The sequence below is a fragment of the Callionymus lyra genome, chromosome 14 (genome assembly GCF_982586985.1).
Source record: "Callionymus lyra chromosome 14, fCalLyr1.hap1.1, whole genome shotgun sequence".
NCBI classification, from domain to species: Eukaryota; Metazoa; Chordata; class Actinopteri; order Syngnathiformes; family Callionymidae; genus Callionymus; species Callionymus lyra.
Window position 1 is genome coordinate 45,374 of NC_141831.1, and position 18,279 is coordinate 63,652.

At 46.9% G+C, this 18,279-nt stretch overlaps 1 protein-coding gene across 3 annotated transcripts in view; it reads left to right on the forward strand.

Moving 5' to 3' along the window:
* Positions 1–18,279, forward strand: part of mink1 (misshapen-like kinase 1) — a 41,424-nt gene that overhangs the window by 18,961 nt on the left and 4,184 nt on the right. Inside the window, exons 14-31 of one of the 3 annotated variants that reach the window (XM_087807206.1) lie at positions 3,028–3,204; positions 3,261–3,431; positions 3,549–3,815; positions 4,167–4,246; positions 4,307–4,410; positions 4,471–4,562; positions 11,515–11,538; positions 11,620–11,771; positions 12,135–12,249; positions 12,319–12,423; positions 12,482–12,584; positions 12,645–12,794; positions 12,971–13,114; positions 13,240–13,374; positions 13,437–13,537; positions 13,860–14,009; positions 14,063–14,222; positions 14,281–14,420. In XM_087807206.1, coding sequence (XP_087663332.1) covers positions 3,028–3,204; positions 3,261–3,431; positions 3,549–3,815; positions 4,167–4,246; positions 4,307–4,410; positions 4,471–4,562; positions 11,515–11,538; positions 11,620–11,771; positions 12,135–12,249; positions 12,319–12,423; positions 12,482–12,584; positions 12,645–12,794; positions 12,971–13,114; positions 13,240–13,374; positions 13,437–13,537; positions 13,860–14,009; positions 14,063–14,222; positions 14,281–14,420 — 2,370 coding nt within the window. Of the gene's footprint in view, positions 1–3,027; positions 3,205–3,260; positions 3,432–3,548; positions 3,816–4,166; positions 4,411–4,470; positions 4,563–11,514; positions 11,539–11,619; positions 11,772–12,134; positions 12,250–12,318; positions 12,424–12,481; positions 12,585–12,644; positions 12,795–12,970; positions 13,115–13,239; positions 13,375–13,436; positions 13,538–13,859; positions 14,010–14,062; positions 14,223–14,280; positions 14,421–18,279 lie in introns of all 3 variants that reach the window. The other 2 variants (XM_087807205.1, XM_087807207.1) reach the window with 2 other exon arrangements.

An 18,279-nucleotide genomic window follows, 5' to 3' on the forward strand; every position in this document is an offset into this window, starting at 1 on the left:
CTAGTCCTGCAGGCAGGTGCATCATGTCGGGAAGAAGGTTTTTCAGCTCTGCACACTCCACAATTTTCTCATTCTTGGGACATTTTTGGTCCTCAGTGGTGCCTGTTCGTCCCTTAAGAGGAACCACTGTTAGTTTAAATTCGGAGTTGATTCAAGGGACTTTCGCCATCTCTGCTGTCTTTCTGTTAAGTTTTTTCTTTTACTCATGACTAGGGCTGGGTTTGGTAAATTGTCACACTGGGGTTTAATGGAAGCAGTAGCCAGGCTTTGGCCCGGAAGGCGGACTACAAGCTGACAGGGTTGTATTTGACTTGCTAGGCCGTGGGCCTCCACCTGATCTACCACTATTAAAGGCTCTTGAACCAGCAGACCTTATTGGACTTGCCTGGTTAGCAGTTAAGGCTGCAAGCTGTCGTTGGATGTCAGCCAGCTGCTTTGTGAGTTGTTGGGTGATGGTAGTAAGTGCGGCACACACACCTTTCTCCTCCCTATCGGTCACAGCATAGTGGGCTTGGGCAATGACTCTTGACTTGCTGGGGCCCAGATGTTGCTTCATCCTCAGTGCTTTGGCAGCTTCTCCGTCTTCCTCAGTACGAAGCAAGAGCAGCAGTTCTGAGAAGGAAGGTGGGTTAAATTTTCGCTGCTTGAGTTGCAGCTGAGCGATTAGAGAGTCATTCCAGCAGCCTCTGCAAAACTGTATGAGAAGATGCTTACTGACCTCAGCCTCGAGGATTCCTCCTCGTTTCACCACCATGTTCAGTGCAACTTGAAGTCTTTGCAGATAAATGGATGATTTCTCGCCAGTATTTTGAAATGTGTCGATGAATTTGGCATAAAGTTAATCTCCATCTTGCACAGTTCCATAAGCAGAATCTAATATTTGCAGGTAGGTTGATGGAGGTGTGTCCGGTCGTAGGTGCTTGATCATGTCGGCAGCAGGGGGCAGCAAACTTTCAAATATTCTCCTCGAGCGGTGAAGGTCAGAAACTGAGGGATCTTGTAAAAGCATCTCAACACCGGAACGCCATGTGTCATAATCGGTCTCATTCTGTGGTCGTGGAACCTTACCAGAGAATGATCGAAGTCTCTGTGCTGGGTGGTGAGAGCTATTTTCGCTCTTGACGATGTGCTCCACAACATAGCGCTGCACTTCTGGGGGAGTCATCTCGTGGGCGGCCATTGCGGGTGTAGATGATCCTAGTCTGGGCCTTGTTACAAATTGGAAAGTTGGCTCCTCTTTCCTGCTGGGGAAGGTTGTGGTGGGCGCAGTGAAGGCTGGGGCTGCTGGTGATGCTGAAGACGCAGCACCTGAAGCACCCTGCAGTGTTTGCTTCCCTTCATCTTCTTGCGGCTCCTCCGCTACAGTTAGGCCGGGCCACAGCTTGGTGACAGAGTGACCAATTTGAGACATAGCACTGTTCAAAACATCCGCAAAATCCCTACCGGTGAGTCTCGCAAGGTTTTGCAACTCTTCAAGATAACAGTTTGTCTTGGCTTTCCCTAATTGCGCAGCACAAACTGTTGACAGATCTGAGATCTCATATGCCGTTTCTGAATTACTAGCGGAATGCCAATATGGTAGAAGGTTTTGTAATGCAAGCACAGCCGCACCTGAACTATACTCAACAATTAGTGTTTTATCAAATAAAGAACCCGGTTCATCAATTGCTACCATTTTAGAAATGGACCCATATTGTTTAATAAAATCCACCACTTCTTCATCAGTTTCCGTATTAGTCATGCCTTGAACCATTACTGCATTAGGTACCTTAATCCCATGTTTATCAAAAATATCCATGATTATTTTTTATAATTCTGATTATCAAACAAACAACAAAAAATGTGTGTATTCCAGTTCCTTAGCAAATCCTCCTGGCTAGCTCGCCATATTATGTAGCATGTTTAGAATGTACGCTTACACTAGTTTTGGGTTATAAAAGGCTAGAGGGATCAGAAGTCTTAGCTCAGCTCATTGAGGAGATGCAGGAATGGAAGACACAACATATTTCAGTTTCAATAGTACCATATATTTAGTCAGACAAATATGAACAAAAACTTCCTCTAACCAAAGTTAAAGGCAATATACAATTGTATCAAAAATAACAATTCAACCGCTCAGGTTTGAAATACAGAAAGAAAAGAAAACCAAATCAGAATCATTATCAATGAGACCAGGGTCCATTTAATCCTTGGTCAGAGGTGCACGTGTGTGAGGGACCATAGGAGGGGGGGGGGGGGAACCGTGTGGTGTGCGTGTGCTTCAGTGTTCTGACTGGATCTCAGAGGCGTCCTGTCCAAACCGGCAGGTACAGGGGGAAGATTTCGTTCTGGTCACTTGTTAGCTCGCCATCATATTTCTCAGCGTTTGCATAATCATCGTAATCATCATCATCATCATCATCCTCATCGTCGCTGCGTTGGCACCTGGCCTATAACGGGGCCAGAGCAACAATAAATTCCATGTGTACACATCAATATAAATTGCGGGATAAGTACATGTTTCATTGAACATGCTTATCATGCTGCAACTGATCAAACACTCACCAGTTCAGTGCGCGACGCGATCAAAATTCTTTAAATAACTCGCAGCGGGACCGGCAGAAGTTGGATCAACTATTGATTAAAGTTAGTTACTGGGGCGAAGATTTCAACCCAATTCATTCTTACCTGCTGCACGGACGAACATGCATGCCACTAACCCCGGAAGCGACAGGGATCTTATATGCATTTTAACGGGGTGTAACTCATCGCGTCAGCAGCGACGCCGCGGTTGCCTTGGCAACGCGATGTCAACATGCGGAAGAGGAATGCACCCGGGTTACATTAAGGACACCAGAGTTGATACTAGTTGATGTTTAATGACACCAGAGTTGATACTAGTTGATGTTTGAGAAATATTTCATTTGATGGTGAAGCAGAAATAAAAGTCTTCATTCCTACATGATCATGAGTCAATTGTGCAACTTTGTCCAAGTCTTTATTGAACCTGGAGCTTGTCATGTGACTGAAACTTCCCGGTGTTGTCAGGAGTACAAGCGGAAGCAACTGGAGGAGCAGCGTCAGTCGGAGCGTCTGCAGAGGCAGCTGCAGCAGGAACACGCCTACCTGGTGTCTCTGCAGCAGCAGCAGGACAAGAAGCCGCAGCAGCTCTATCACTACAACAAGAACCTGGAGCACAACAACAAGCCGTCCTGGGCCCGCGAGGTAGACCCGCCCCCCGGCACCGTGTCCGGCACGTTTGTAACCTGGCTGTCCTGCAGGTGGAGGAGCGCAGTAAGATGAACAGGCAGGGCTCCCCTAAGATCTGCACCACCGTGTCCGACACGGCAATCCAGTCACGCTCTGACTCCATCGTCCAGTCAGCAGGTGTCCAGTCTGCCCAGACTCCGCCCATGCAGCGGCCAGTAGAACCTCAGGGGGGTCAGGGCAAGGTGGGTCCAGTTGAGATGTGCTGCAACTGTCCTGGAGCCGCTCCTGCTGCACTCACACTTTCTTCTTCTTCACCCTTTTAACTCCTCACATCTCCACTGTCTCGGCTGCATCTGTAGTTCCAGATGGCCCACTTGGTTCCGCTGAAGCCGTACGCGGCTCCTGTCCCTCGCTCCCAGTCTCTGTGTGACCAGCCCACTAAGACCATGTCCGCCTTCCCCACCCAGGACCCGTCCCTGAATCCCATCCCTCGCCCCGTCCACAGCAGGGAACTGGTGCGGCAGAACTCTGATCCCACTTCCGAGAACCCAGCGCCGCTGACCAGCCAAGTCCGAGAGGATCGAGGTCCCTGGATCCGCCTCCCAGATGTGGAACTCCCCCCCAAGGTACGTCACGTCACACCCAGGTCTCGTAACATCATGATGAAAATACGAAGAGCAGGTTCCTTTGATGAACACGTTTTAAAACATTCAAATCATTTGATGATCACGTTTGTCAACAAGGCCTGAAGTTCTCGTTGTTCATCAGTAATAACTCATGTGATCAGGGTTAGTTATCGTTTATATTCTGATGTTTCAACACATGTAAACTGTAGATGATCCGTGAAGATGTAGTGAAGACTTTTAAGCACGACTGATGAAGTTCTTTATGTTTCGCTCCTTCAGTATTTCTGCTAGTGACGAGATAGAAGCTTCTGAAACCAGAACAATTATCATCTGATGAAATCTTACCCCCAGATTCCTCAAAGAACAGCGTCTATAGCGACGGCTCTCAACTCAAACCTCAGCTCTGGGATGAGACTCCCAGTGAGAGCCAGGTACCTCAGCCATGTCTCTTCGCATCTCAAGTACTTCATGTGTTCCTCAAACTCTTTCAGCAATCCAGACCTGAGTCGCAATGATCGCTGGGAACGAGGAGACAGCATGAGCATCATGTCCAGTCTGCCCCAGACCGGCTCCCTGGAGAGACACCGCATCCTTAGTAAGTCCCCCCTTCACCCACTCATGTCACCATAACTCTCGTCTCCATGGTTACTCACAGGTACTTCCAAAATGGAGTCGCCCATCCTGTCCCACGATAGTCGTCACAAACCAGGGGATTCTCGCACCGCCTCGCGTCCTGGCCGCCCCGCCGTGAGTCCTGCACCACATTAACCACATTAACTACATATGGACCACGTGAACTATATATGGAGCACGTGAACTATATATGGACCATGTGAAGTAGATACAACCACATGAACCACGTTAACTACATATGAATCACGTTAACTATATATGGACCACATGAACTATATATGGACCATGTGAAGTACATTGCTTGCGGGGGTCCATCGAGTCCGAAGATGACGTTCACTTCTATCCTCTACCGGTGAGTTCATTGATGGCTGAATAGCCCGATTCTGGATCCACAGGTTCTATTACAGGTGGGGCATGTCTATATGATGTTGATGTTGCTGGCAGGCATGGTTGTGTCTTTCCTGAGCCTTCTTTGATCCCTCCTGGCAGATTGTTCTTCCTCCAGTGTATTGATCCCCTCTAGACACAACTGCCGCCAGATGTTGCGGTCAGCAGCTGTAGTCTCCAGGTCTCCAGGTTTTATGTTGCATTTTTTGAGCACCATTTTCAGTTGGTCCTTATATACATTCTGTTCTGGATCTCCATGTCAATGTTGTTGTCTTCAGACAGAATGCTCCCAAGGTATTTGAAAGATGGAACCACTAGCAGTTTTTTCTCTGATTCAGTGAAGACGGGGGGTGTGGGTGGGATGTTGCTGCTGTCTTCAATGTCCTTGTGGAGAAGGTGATGCCTAAGAGGAAGATGTTAAAAAGAACTGGTGCCAGTCACACCCTTGTCTGACCCCTGTACGCACTGGGGTCAGACTCTTGGCCTCTTATTGACACCCTAGCTGTCATTCCATCATAGAATTGGCGGATGATGTTAATAAACTTGATGGGGCATCCAACCCGGAGTAGGACGCCCCACAAGATATCTCGCTTCACAGTGTCAAAAGCTTTGGAGAGGTTGACAAAAGCCATGAACAGGTCTTGATGTTGCTCCCTACACTTTTCTTGCAGTTGCCGAGTTGTAAGAACCACGTAGACTGTGCTCCTGTTCTTTCTAAATGCGCACTGCGACTGAGGAAGCATTGGCTCTGTGAGGCATCACCTTGGCCAGGCCCTTGCCTGCCAAAGCGAGTGATATGCCCCTATGGTTACCACAGACAGCCTTATCACCTTTGTTATTAAAAATGGTGACGATTGTGGTGTCTCTCCATTGCTGTGGGATGTTCTCATCAGCCCCAACCTTGGAGATGTAGCTGTGTAATGTTCTCATGCACAAATACCCTCCTGTTTTAAAAGTTCTGCAGGATATTATCAGAGCCTGGAGACTCGTTATCCTTCAGGGTGCGGACAGCTGACAGAAATTCTAGGAAGGATGGAGGTTGACTAAGGTTGTCCATAGGGGGGAATTCAGGCAGTTCTTCCAAGATGGTGTAGTCTGCATCAGAGTCCATATTTAGGAGATGCTGAAATGTTCAGCCCACCTTACTAGGATACTATCCGGGTCTTTCAGGACTTTAAGCCCATCTGCTGTTTTCAGGGGAGTGATGCAGTGATTTGTTGGGCCGTAGATAGATTTCACAGAGTTATAAAGTTGTGCATATCATTTCTATCCGTAAATGCCTGAATTTCACGTGCTTTCTCCGTCCACCATACAATCTGCATGGTTCGCAAAGTTCTCTGTACTTCCCATCGTGCTCTCTGCCATCTCTGTCTTGCGGGGTTGGAGGAGGGGTTATTCAGGGTTTCCTGATGTGCCTTGTGCATGCTGCCTAGCAGGTTATGGATGGACTCTGAGTTGTTATCAAACCAGTCCTGATGGTTCTTGCTTTTGTATCCAAGTGATTGGGCTGCTGATCCTGAAGGGCTGATGTAACAGTGGACCATTGTTGTTTTGTGGTACTGTCACCACTTAGGAGGGGTTCTAGCCCCCCTAGTTTCTCAGCCAGGGAGCGACGGAACTCATTTCTAGTCGTGGCATCTTTCAGACGGGCGCAGTCTAATCTCATTCTACTGCGTCTGTGCTTCCGCATAGGGGGGCACACTTTCATGAGGACCTTGGTCATTATCATATGATGATCTGTCCAGCATTCTGCACCTCTGATGGTCTGGGTATGGAGAACGTCCCTGATGTCAAAGCGCCTTACAAAAATGTAATCAATCAGGTGCCGGTGTTTTGAAAGTGAGTGCATTCATGATGTTTTATATTTGTTCTTTTGCTGGATAATGGTGTTAGTTATGGTCAGGTTGTGCTCTGAACAGAGGGTCAGTAGCCTCATGCCATTTGAGTTGGCCTGACCAATCCCAACACTGCCAAGCACCACTTTCCAAATACCAGTATCCCGTCCAACACGAGCATTGAAGTCCCCAAGCAAGAGAATCTTATCTCTCTTAGGGATCCGACAGAGGGCCTCATCCAGAGCTAGGTAAAAGGAGTCTTTAGTCTCATTGTCAGATGGTAGAGTTGGAGCATACATACTGAGTAGTGAGGCATAGCGGCTCTTTTCCAGGGGGATGCGTAGGGTCATCAGCCTCTCACTGATGCCCACAGGTGTTTCTGTGAGGCAGTAGTGTGTTCTTAATGGCCAGGCCCACACCGTGCAGATGTTGTCCACCTTAGGGATAGCCTTTCCAGTAGAAAGTGTAGCCCATGCCCTCCTCTGTTAGAGACCCTCATCAAGGAGCCTGGTTTCACTCAGGGCAGCAATGTCGATGTTATAGCGTCTCAACTCAGACGCAACCAGGGCTGTCCTTCTGTGAGGTTGTTCAGACTTGCCAAAGGAGTCCAAGATGGTTCTTATGTTCCATGAAGCCAGCTTAAGGTTAAAATACTTGTTTCTTCTGTTTCGACCGCAGAAGTCGAATGACCCGGCAGGTGAGGATTGAGTGGGCAATTTTTAGGCCACCTTTTCTAGGCCCTTCCTCGCTTGAGGTGAGCAGTGTGGTCCCTATATAGGGGCTGCTCAGTCGCACAGGGGTCTGCCGAGAATAGCTGCCACTCAGCCCCAGCTAAAGGCGACCTTTAACCTGTGCCGCTGACGTGCAGGGCTCTGACTAGGAGCTCCTAGTCTATTCAAACCTGCTCCCGTCGCCAAAAACCCCATCGCCACCGGACTTTGACCAGATATGGATCCAGGTAAGTTCATCGTGGTCATAGGTGGATACCTGCGCAAAACGATATTTTAAGTGCTCTAGGGGTGCGCCATCACCAGTAGCACTATCTTCACCAAGATGGGGCAGGTATGGTGGCGTGGGTAAGCCCAGGACGACCAGCTCGCCATCCTGGCTGCAGGAGGCTGCCGGGACCTAGCTCTTGTTTAGGCCCGCCTGTTGTGCACCGCCAGCACATGCTTTTCTGTTGGGGTGTGCTCCCTTAGCCTTTATCTCAAAAGACTAACCCACAAGGCAGTGGGTCTATTTGCCCATAGCTGGGGCAGTGGTTGACGGGCGTCAGGGCGAACACAGGAGTTCCAGAAAATCAAGGAAAAGCCTGAACAAATAGAAACGTCCTAAGATGTTTCTTAAAGGAGTCAGTAGACTCCATCAAGCGCAAAGAGAGAGGAAGATCGTTCCAAAGCTTAGGAGCAACAGCCTGAAAAGATTTCTCTCCTCTGGTCCTGAGTCGTGTGCGTGGAACCATAAGTAGATTCTGATCCACAGACCTCAGAGCCCGAGCTGGGGTGTAAGGCTGGATCAGATCAGTGATGTAAGGAGGAGCCTGACAATGAATAGCTCTGAAAGTAAGAACCAGAATTTTAAAGTTGATCCTGAAAGAAACTGGAAGCCAGTGAAGAGTTTTAAGGATCGGAGAAATGTGAGTTCTTCTACTTGAGCGGGTTAGAATTCTCGCTGCAGAGTTCTGAATCAGCTGCAGACGAGACAGATCCTTCTTGTTAAGACATGAAAACAAACTGTTACAATAGTCCAGACGAGAAGAAACAAACGCATGGATTACAAGCTCCAGATCATGTTCCGACAACATTTTCCTAAGTTTAGAGATTTTTCTCAGTTGAAGGAAACAGTTTCTGGTCAGTTTTCTGCAGTGTCGAACAAGAGACATGTCTTTATCAAATACAACACCCAGGTTTCTCAGGCTCAGTTTGACAGACTGATCAAGTCACCCAAGTACTGACTCAACCCTGGAATCTTATCATCAGGAGCAATCACCAGTGTTTCAGTTTTGTCCACATTTATCTGTAGAGTGTTTTCACTCATTGTTTGATTTCTAGCAAACAATTGACTAAGCTGTTCAGCCTTTGGGGCTCAGTTGGACCAAAAGAGCAGTAGAGCTGGATGTCATCAGCAAAAATGTGATAAGAAACATCTGGAAATCTCTGAATTATTTTACCGAGGGGAATCAAGTACAGCAAATACAATAAAGGACCCAGAACAGAACCTTGAGGGACTCCACACAACAGATCTGCCGATTCAGACCTCATTTGATTGGCAGATACGCTAAAACTGCGCCCAGAAAGGTAAGATGAGAACCATTCTAACACAGACCCAGACAGTCCCACTTCATCCCCCAGTCTTCTCAGCAGGATCTGGTTCAACTGTGTCAAAGGCTGAGGACAGATCCAAGAGAACCAGAACAGTGAATTTACAAGAGTCAGCCGACATCATGATGTCAATGGACACTTTCAATAAAGCTGTCTCCGTAGAGTGATGTTTACGGAAGCCAGACTGAAACCTCTCATGGATGCCGCTCTGATCCAGGAACAAAGACAGCTGCTCAGACACCACCTTCTCCAAGATCTTGGACAAGAAAGGGAGCTTAGAAATAGGCCTGAAATTACTGAGGTCAGTTGGGTCTAAGCCTGGTTTTTTGAGCAGAGGCTCCACAATGGCATGTTTAAATGCATTGGGAAAAACCCCTGTGGAAAGGGAGAGGTTCACCATATTGGTAACCCAGCGGCCAATTACATCAAATACTTTGATAAAAAGCCTACAAGGAAGGACGTCATCTGAGCAAGAGGAGGGTGTCATCTTGTTCACTAGTGCCGAAATATCACCCAAAGATACAGCAGTGAAGGAGGACCAAGAGGAGGAGAGGGGCTCAGAGACAGTAGGGGTTCCAAACAAAGGGGGAGAGATTTTCTCTTTGATCAATTTAATTTTGTCAATGAAAAATCTCAGCAATGCATTGCTGTCAGCTTCACAGAAGACAGGCGTGATTTAAGGAGCAGGAGACACGAGAGAATTAATCGTGTCAAACAAAACTTTGGGGTTTTTCCTATTTGCTGCTACCAGTTTTCTGATGTAATCAGATCTAGTAGTTTCTACCATCTTATTGTAAGAAGTCATCAGATCCCTGAGGTGAAGTCTATGCACCTCAAGTTTAGTGGACTTCCAGAGACACTCAGTCTTTCGACAAAGTCTCTTCAGACTCAGGAGATCTTCATTTGTCCAAGGGCACCTTTTTTTCTGAATTTTCAAGTACGATTTAACAGGTGCCACTTGTTCCAGTATTTCAACACAATGACCAGTGAAACAGTGAATCAAACTGTCCACGTCTGGGCAGTCATCAAAGGAAAGACGGTCAAACATAGCAGAAAAACTGTCTGCAGTATCGGCTGAGATGACACGCCTCTGAGACCTAACTTTCAAAGGCTTAGGTTCAGGGATGAAGTCCAGGTCAAACAATACAAGAGAATGATCACTCAGATGGACATCATGTACAGATACATTAGAAATGTCCAGGCCAAGAGTAAAAACTAAGTCTAAAATGTGGCCTTTTTGATGAGTGGGTTCAGAAACATGTTGCTCAAAATTAAAGGCTTCTGTTAAAGTTAAAAGTTCTTTAGCAGAACAAGATGTGACGTCATCAACATGAAGATTAAAGTCTCCAAGAATAAGAACAGATTCCATCTGAATAATGGAAGATAAGAAGTCACTGAAGTCTTTCAAGAACACTGCCGCAGGACCAGGCAGACGGTAGGTTGACACACAATAGAAAGGTCTTGTAGAACCAACCAAGATCATCTGAGACTCAAAAGAAGTGAATTCCTGTGTCTGAATCACTTTGCAAGAACAACTCTCCCTAAAAACAGTAGCAAGACCTCCCCCACGACCAGAGAGGCGAGGCTTCCCCAGAACAGTGCTCCCTACTGGACAGAGTTTGTTCAGATGAATAAACTCTTCCTCTCTCTGCCAAGTCTCAGAAAGACATAATAAATCCAAATTAACTCTCGTGAAAAGATCATTAAGAATAAAAGATTTATTAGTAATGGAGCGAACATTAAGAAGTCCTACATTCAGCACCGATGACGTCACTGACGACGCCGCGTCACTGACAGCAGAGCGGGATCTTTTGAAGTGAACAGCGGTCACGTGGGTACCAGCTGTCACTGAAGTTCAACTCGGTAGTAAAAGCCGAATTAAAGAGAGGAAATGAAAAAATCTTACCACCTTTCGTTGAGGTCTGGACAGACGGTAGCGCTGATGTGTCGTCAAGCTCTTCAGTGAGAGGAACGTCGATCAAACATCGATGACGTCCGATGACGTCAGAGTTGTTTTGAGCGATCGCGACTGCGCGTCTCATCCTGACCTGTACTCCAGACCGACTCATTGTGTAGCTGTTGATATGTGTGATACAGGAGTGTAGTTGTGTAGCTGTTGATGTGTGTGATACAGGAGTGTAGTTGTGTAGCTAATTTCCATTTTGACAAATACACTTGGGTGTCATCAGCATCACAGTGAACCTTTATAGTGTCTTCTGATCAATAGTGAAATCATATACAGTCAATAGAAAATCCAAACCTTCCGAACCTTTCAAACCTTCCAAACCTTCCAAAGCTTGTGGATCGATGTCATTTGTGAAACCACTGAAATGTTGTCAACTCATCATCAACCATCCTGAAGGTTGATGTACTCGATAGTTTCAAGAGTCACGTGACGGTAGAAATAAACTTCATTTTTCACATGTTTGTGTCGAGAAAAGTTCTAATGATGACACAGACTAAAGTGTCTTCAGCACATGTTTTGAAATGTTGTTTCCTCTCTTGCTGCTGCTGTGGATTTAGAGTTACAAACGAGCCATAGGCGAGGTCAGTATGTCGCTCCTTCCTGTGAGCCTTCATGTTTCAAACCTGCTCTTCCAATGACTCAATGATCATCCGTGTGTTCAGGATCACGGCTTGTATGCCAAGGAGCGAGTGGAGGAGCAGCCCAGACCTCCAGCCAAGGCCAACGACTACTCGTCGTCCTCGGAGAGCAGCGAGAGCAGCGAGGAGAGTGAGGGCGGCGACGGAGCGGAGGACGACCACAGCCCCACTGACCGGTGAGACAGTTGTTGAGAAACTGCACTAAAGTTGACTTTCACAGCCTGTCCTTAAAAACACTTGATCGTTCCTCTATTAATTTGGATGGAATTAGCGTGGCGTGTGCAGAGAAAAGGCTTTTTTCGCATTACTCTCCCATAAAGCATCTCGTTGTGTAAAGTGTGCTGACTGGTTGAACGACCAATGATTTATAAAGGAAAATCATGAAAATGTACAGGGGTGCCCAAACTTTTTCATACCACTGTATAAATATCTGTAGAATGACATTGAGACAGTTTTCTCTGAAATACACAAAAAAGCTTTGAGCTCATGAAATACACACTCAAGGTTCATAAAGACCCACAAACGTGTTACTTGTTCAGCCGCAGACATGCAGACACGGACTCCGTCAACACCATGGTGGTCCACGAGGACGAGGGGGCAGCAGAAGCGGAGCAGGCCGGTGGTTATGGGGACCAGACCATGCTGGTCCAGAGGGTGAGTGTGTGAGGGGTCAGTGCGTAAGTGGTCAGGGCCTGAACGAGAGTGACTCTTGTGTCGCACTAGACTCCAGAGAAAAGGAGTCACAACGGCTACACGAACCTGCCGGACGTGGTGCAGCCGTCAACCCCCGACCCTCACTCCTCCCCCGGCAAAGACTCCGTGTATGACGTAAGTCTGACATGACCTTGAATCTGTGGAGAAACAGAAAGATCTCATGTGTCCACAGTATCAGTCCAGAGGTCTGGTCAAAGCGTCCGGAAAATCCTCCTTCACAACATTCGTGGACCTGGGCATGTACCAGTCGCCCGGAGACAACATCTCGGTCACGAGTACGTTACCGTCGTCCTACAGCGCCGGCACCTCCTCCATGTTTGTTGTTTGACCCTCAGGCTCCAGGTTCGAGCAGCTCAAGATGGAGGTGAGGAAAGGATCCATGGTCAACGTCAATCCCACCAACACTCGGCCTCCGACCGACACGCCCGAGATCCGGAAGTACAAGAAAAGGTTCAACTCTGAGATCCTGTGTGCGGCTCTGTGGGGTGAGTCTGAGAACAACTGTGAGGAGGAAGGTTTGACTTTGGACTCTCGTGCTGAAGGTCCTTCCTGTTCACTTCTGTCTGAGCCTTCACTGACCTCTTTTCAATGCACTTCTTTACTTCATCCTTTTGTTTCATGTCTCAGTATGACCTTGATCTGAAGTCTAAGGTGTCTCCAGGTGTCAATCTGTTGGTGGGCACTGAGAATGGCCTGAAGCTGCTGGACCGCAGTGGACAAGGCAAAGTATATCCACTGATCAACTCTCGAAGGTTCCAGCAGATGGACGTGCTGGAGGGTCTGAACCTGCTCATCACCATCTCAGGTGAACTCACAGATGATCGTCGTTGTGGTGATGGTTAGATTCTCTTCTGGAGGATCCGAACATCTTCACTCACTGTTAGATTCTCTCATGAAGTCATCTAGTTGAGGAACCTCTCGTGTGCTCAGGCAAGAAGAACAAGGTGCGCGTCTACTACCTGGCCTGGCTGCGAAACAAGATCCTGCACAACGACCCTGAGGTGGAGAAGAAGCAGGGCTGGACGACGGTGGGCGAGATGGAGGGATGTGTTCACTACAAAGTTGGTGAGTGTCACACGTCGGCTCTTTATCGACATGAGGAAGAAACTCTCGGATCTTCTCTTCAGTCAAGTACGAGCGGATCAAGTTCCTGGTGATCGCTCTGAAGAACGCGGTGGAGGTTTATGCCTGGGCTCCTAAACCGTACCACAAGTTCATGGCCTTCAAGGTAACTTCATCATCATCATCATCTTCACCGTCGTCTTCATCGTTTTCATCACTTTCTTCATCGTCATCATCATCTACATCATCATCATCGTTTTCATCTTCATTTTCACCTTCATCATCTTCATCATCATCTTCATCTTCTTCATCTTCATCATCTTCATTGCTCTTTAAACTCTAAATCCATCTTCATGATGTTTTTCTCCAGATTAAAAAAGAAAAACTATTTTGATTTAATCTCGTCTGTCGTTCATCGAAGCAAAACCTACCACCTACCGTCTTTTTTACCGAATACATGAAGGTCTTCTTTCTCCTGGTCTCTCCAGTCTTTTGCAGACCTGCCACACCGGCCCGTCCTGGTCGACCTGACCGTGGAGGAGGGTCAGAGGTTAAAGGTTATCTATGGCTCCTGCGCTGGTTTCCACGCCATCGACGTGGACTCCGGGAACAACTACGACATCTACATCCCGGTGCACGTGAGTGTCTGAAGCTCCGAGGCAGATGCAGATGTGAACCTGTGACCTCACAGATCCAGAGTCAGGTGACTCCGCACGCCATCGTGTTCCTGCCCAGCTCCGACGGCATGGAGATGCTGCTGTGCTACGAGGACGAGGGTGTCTACGTCAACACCTACGGGCGCATCATCAAGGACGTGGTGCTGCAATGGGGCGAGATGCCCACGTCCGTCGGTACGACTGCGGCGCCTTCACACGGCCGGACTCCTGCTGACACTGTCTTGTCCTGCAGCTCACATCTGCTCCAACCAGATCATGGGTTGGGGAGAGAAGGCCATCGAGATCCGCTCGGTGGAGACCGGACACCTGGACGGAGTCTTCATGCACAAGAGAGCTCAGAGGCTGAAGTTCCTCTGTGAGCGCAACGACAAGGTACAGCACTATCAATACTATCAATACTATCAACTCTATCAATACTATCAGCACTATCAACTCTATCGATACTATCAGGACTATCAACACTATCAACACCGTCAATTCTATCAATACTATCAACACCGTCAATTCTATTAATACTATCAATACTATCAACACTATCAACACAGTCAATTCTATTAATACTATCAATACTATCAACACTATCAGCACTATCAACACTATCAACACTATCAACACCGTCAATTCTATCAATACTATCAACACCGTCAATTCTATTAATACTATCAATACTATCAACACTATCAACACAGTCAATTCTATTAATACTATCAATACTATCAACACTATCAGCACTATCAACACTATCAACACAGTCAATTCTATTAATACTATCAATACTATCAACACTATCAGCACAGTCAATTCTATTAATACTATCAACACTATCAGCACTATCAACACTATCAACACTATCAACTCTATCAACACTATCAACACCGTCAATTCTATTAATACTATCAATACTATCAACTCCATCAAGACCATCAATACTATCAACTCTATCAATACTATCAACACTATCAATACTATCAACTCCATCAACACTATCAATATAATCAATACATTAAATAAATACACACCATACACAAAATGCACATAAATAAATAAATAAACAAATACACATTTAATACATTAAATATTAAAAAATATATTAAAGGCTGCCTCTCCAGTAGCTCCGCAGCAATATCTATAACTTTCTGTTTTTATTCATTTTTTTTAGTATAATTTTTTATACGGATACTTTTGAACATGGAGAGAATCGTCTTGTTTACTCAAGAGAGGATCTACTATTGCTGAAGTCAAAGGCTGGAGATCGAACTTCAGTGCCGCTACTGTGGCTGTAGAGCAGGGAAGAGGCTAAAGGCTAAGCTAACGGACAATCGGAGACGTCACAGACCATCGATCCCAACGATCACGATGAACGTCAATTCACTGACGAATAAGATGGACGAGCTGTCTGCCCTCAACAACCATCTACAGAGAGATGTTGATCTTCATGGAGACGTTCACTCACTGACTCCAGACACTCACGTGGACCTGCCGGGTTTCAGCACCGTCAGAGCGGACAGAGACACACATGCCTGTGGGCAGCGCAGAGGAGGAGGTCTGATCATGTACGTGAATAAACGCTGGTGTAGGGACGTGTTACTGTGAAGAAAGTCTTGTGTTGTCAGGACTTAGAACTGTTAGCTGTCATCATGCGACCGTATTATCTACCGCGTGAGTTCAGTCACGTGACGTCACTAAGACAGATCAGGAAGTGGACACCAGCTGTGAGGACACCATCAGAGACTGCTTTGACACCACAGACTGGGATGTGCTGCTGAGGTCTCATGGTGAAGACATCAAGGCTCAGACACACTGTCTAACGGATTATTTAAATTTCTGCTTAGATGTTGTCGCCCCTGATAAGACTGTCACTGTTACCCTAATAATAAACCCTGGGTAACAAAGGAGGTCCAGGATGTCCTGAACAGGAAGAAAGTGGCTTTCAGGAGCAGAGACAGGGACGCCATGAGCTCAGCACAGCAGGAGGTGAAGCTTGAGGGAGGGACACCTACAGGAGGAGGTAAAGCTTGAGGGAGGGACACCTACAGGAGGAGGTGAAGCTTGAGGGAGGGACACCTACAGGAGGAGGTGAAGCTTGAGGGAGGGACACCTACAGGAGGAGGTAAAGCTTGAGGGAGGGACACCTACAGGAGGAGGTAAAGCTTGAGGGAGGGACACCTACAGGAGGAGGTGAAGCTAGAGGGAGGGACACCTATAGGAGGAGGTGAAGCTTGAGGGAGGGACACCTACAGGAGGAGGTGAAGCTTGAGGGAGGGACACCTACAGGAGGAGGTGAAGCTTGAGGGAGGGACACCTACAGGAGGAGGTGAAGCTTGAGGGAGGGACACCTACAGGAGGAGGTGAAGCTTGAGGGAGGGACACCTACAGGAGGAGTTGAAGCTTGAGGGAGGACACCTACAGGAGGAGGTGAAGCTTGGGGGAGGGACACCTACAGGAGGAGGTTGGAGGAGAAGCTGAGTGAGGAACAAATAAGAAAGTCTGGGATGGTGTTACAACCATCACTGGTGACACGGTGGAGACAAACGGTCTCAACAACTTTTTCAACAGGTTTGAGCAGGTCACCCTCACTGCAGCTTCAGAACCTGCCCCCTTCAGCTCCACACAACCTCTTCCCAGCTTCACCTCACTCCAGGTACACAATGTACTTCGGAGGATTCATCCAGGGAAGGCTGCTGGTCCTGACAAGTCTCTGCTCGACTGCTAAAGACCTGCTGAACTAGCTGAGCCACTCCAGCATTTCTTCAACCTCAGTCTACGGCTGGGGAAAGTACCAACTCTGTGGAAGACTTCCTGTATCGTTCCAGTCCCGAAAAAGATCAAGCCAAGCTGAACGATTACAGACGGTGGCACTGACTTCGCAGCTGATGAAGACACTGGAGCGGCTGGTCCTCAAACATCTCAGGCCACAAGTCCAGCAGGCGCAAGACCCCCTGCAGTTTGTCTACCGGTCAGCAGTTGGTGTGGAAGATGCTTCACCTCCTGCATTGGACCTACTCCCACCTCGATAAAGGAAGCGGTTCAGTGAGGATTCTGTTCCTGGACTTTTCTAGTGCCTTCAACACTATCCAGTCCACTCTGCTGCAGGACAAATTGACACAGATGCATGGGGACCCTGGTCTGGTCTCCTGGATTACGGACTATCTTACTGATCGACCACAGTATGTCAGGCTGAAGGATATCAAGTCTGACACTGTGGTGTGCAGTACAGGAGCACCTCAGGGGACAGTACTGGCTCCTCTCCTCTTCACCATCTACACTTCAGACTTCTGCTACAACTCAGAGCTGAGTCTCGTCCAGAAGTATGCTGACTACACTGACATTGTTGGATGCATCATTGTCGGATGAATCATTGTTGGATGAATCATTGTTGGATGAATCATTGTTGGATGAATCATTGTCGGATGAATCATTGTCGGATGAATCATTGTCGGATGAATCATTGTTGGATGAATCATTGTCGGATGCATCATTGTCGGATGAATCATTGTCGGATGAATCATTGTCGGATGAATCATTGTTGGATGAATCATTGTCGGATGCATCATTGTCGGATGAATCATTGTCGGATGAATCATTGTCGGATGAATCATTGTCGGATGAATCATTGTTGGATGAATCATTGTTGGATGAATCATTGTCGGATGAATCATTGTTGGATGCATCATTGTCGGATGAATCATTGTTGGATGAATCATTGTTGGATGAATCATTGTCGGATGAATCATTGTTGGATGAATCATTGTTGGATGAATCATTGTTGGATGAATCATTGTTGGATGCATCATTGTTGGATGCATCATTGTTGGATGCATCATTGTTGGATGCATCATTGTCGGATGAATCATTGTTGGATGAATTATTGTTGGATGAATCATTGTTGGATGAATCATTGTTGGATGCATCATTGTTGGATGCATCATTGTTGGATGCATCATTGTTGGATGCATCATTGTTGGATGCATCATTGTCGGATGAATCATTGTCGGATGAATCATTGTCGGATGAATCATTGTCGGATGAATCATTGTCGGATGAATTATTGTTGGATGAATCATTGTTGGATGAATCATTGTTGGATGAATCATTGTTGGATGCATCATTGTCGGATGAATCATTGTCGGATGCATCATTGTTGGATGCATCATTGTTGGATGAATCATTGTTAGATGCATCATTGTTGGATGAATCATTGTTGGATGAATCATTGTTGGATGAATCATTG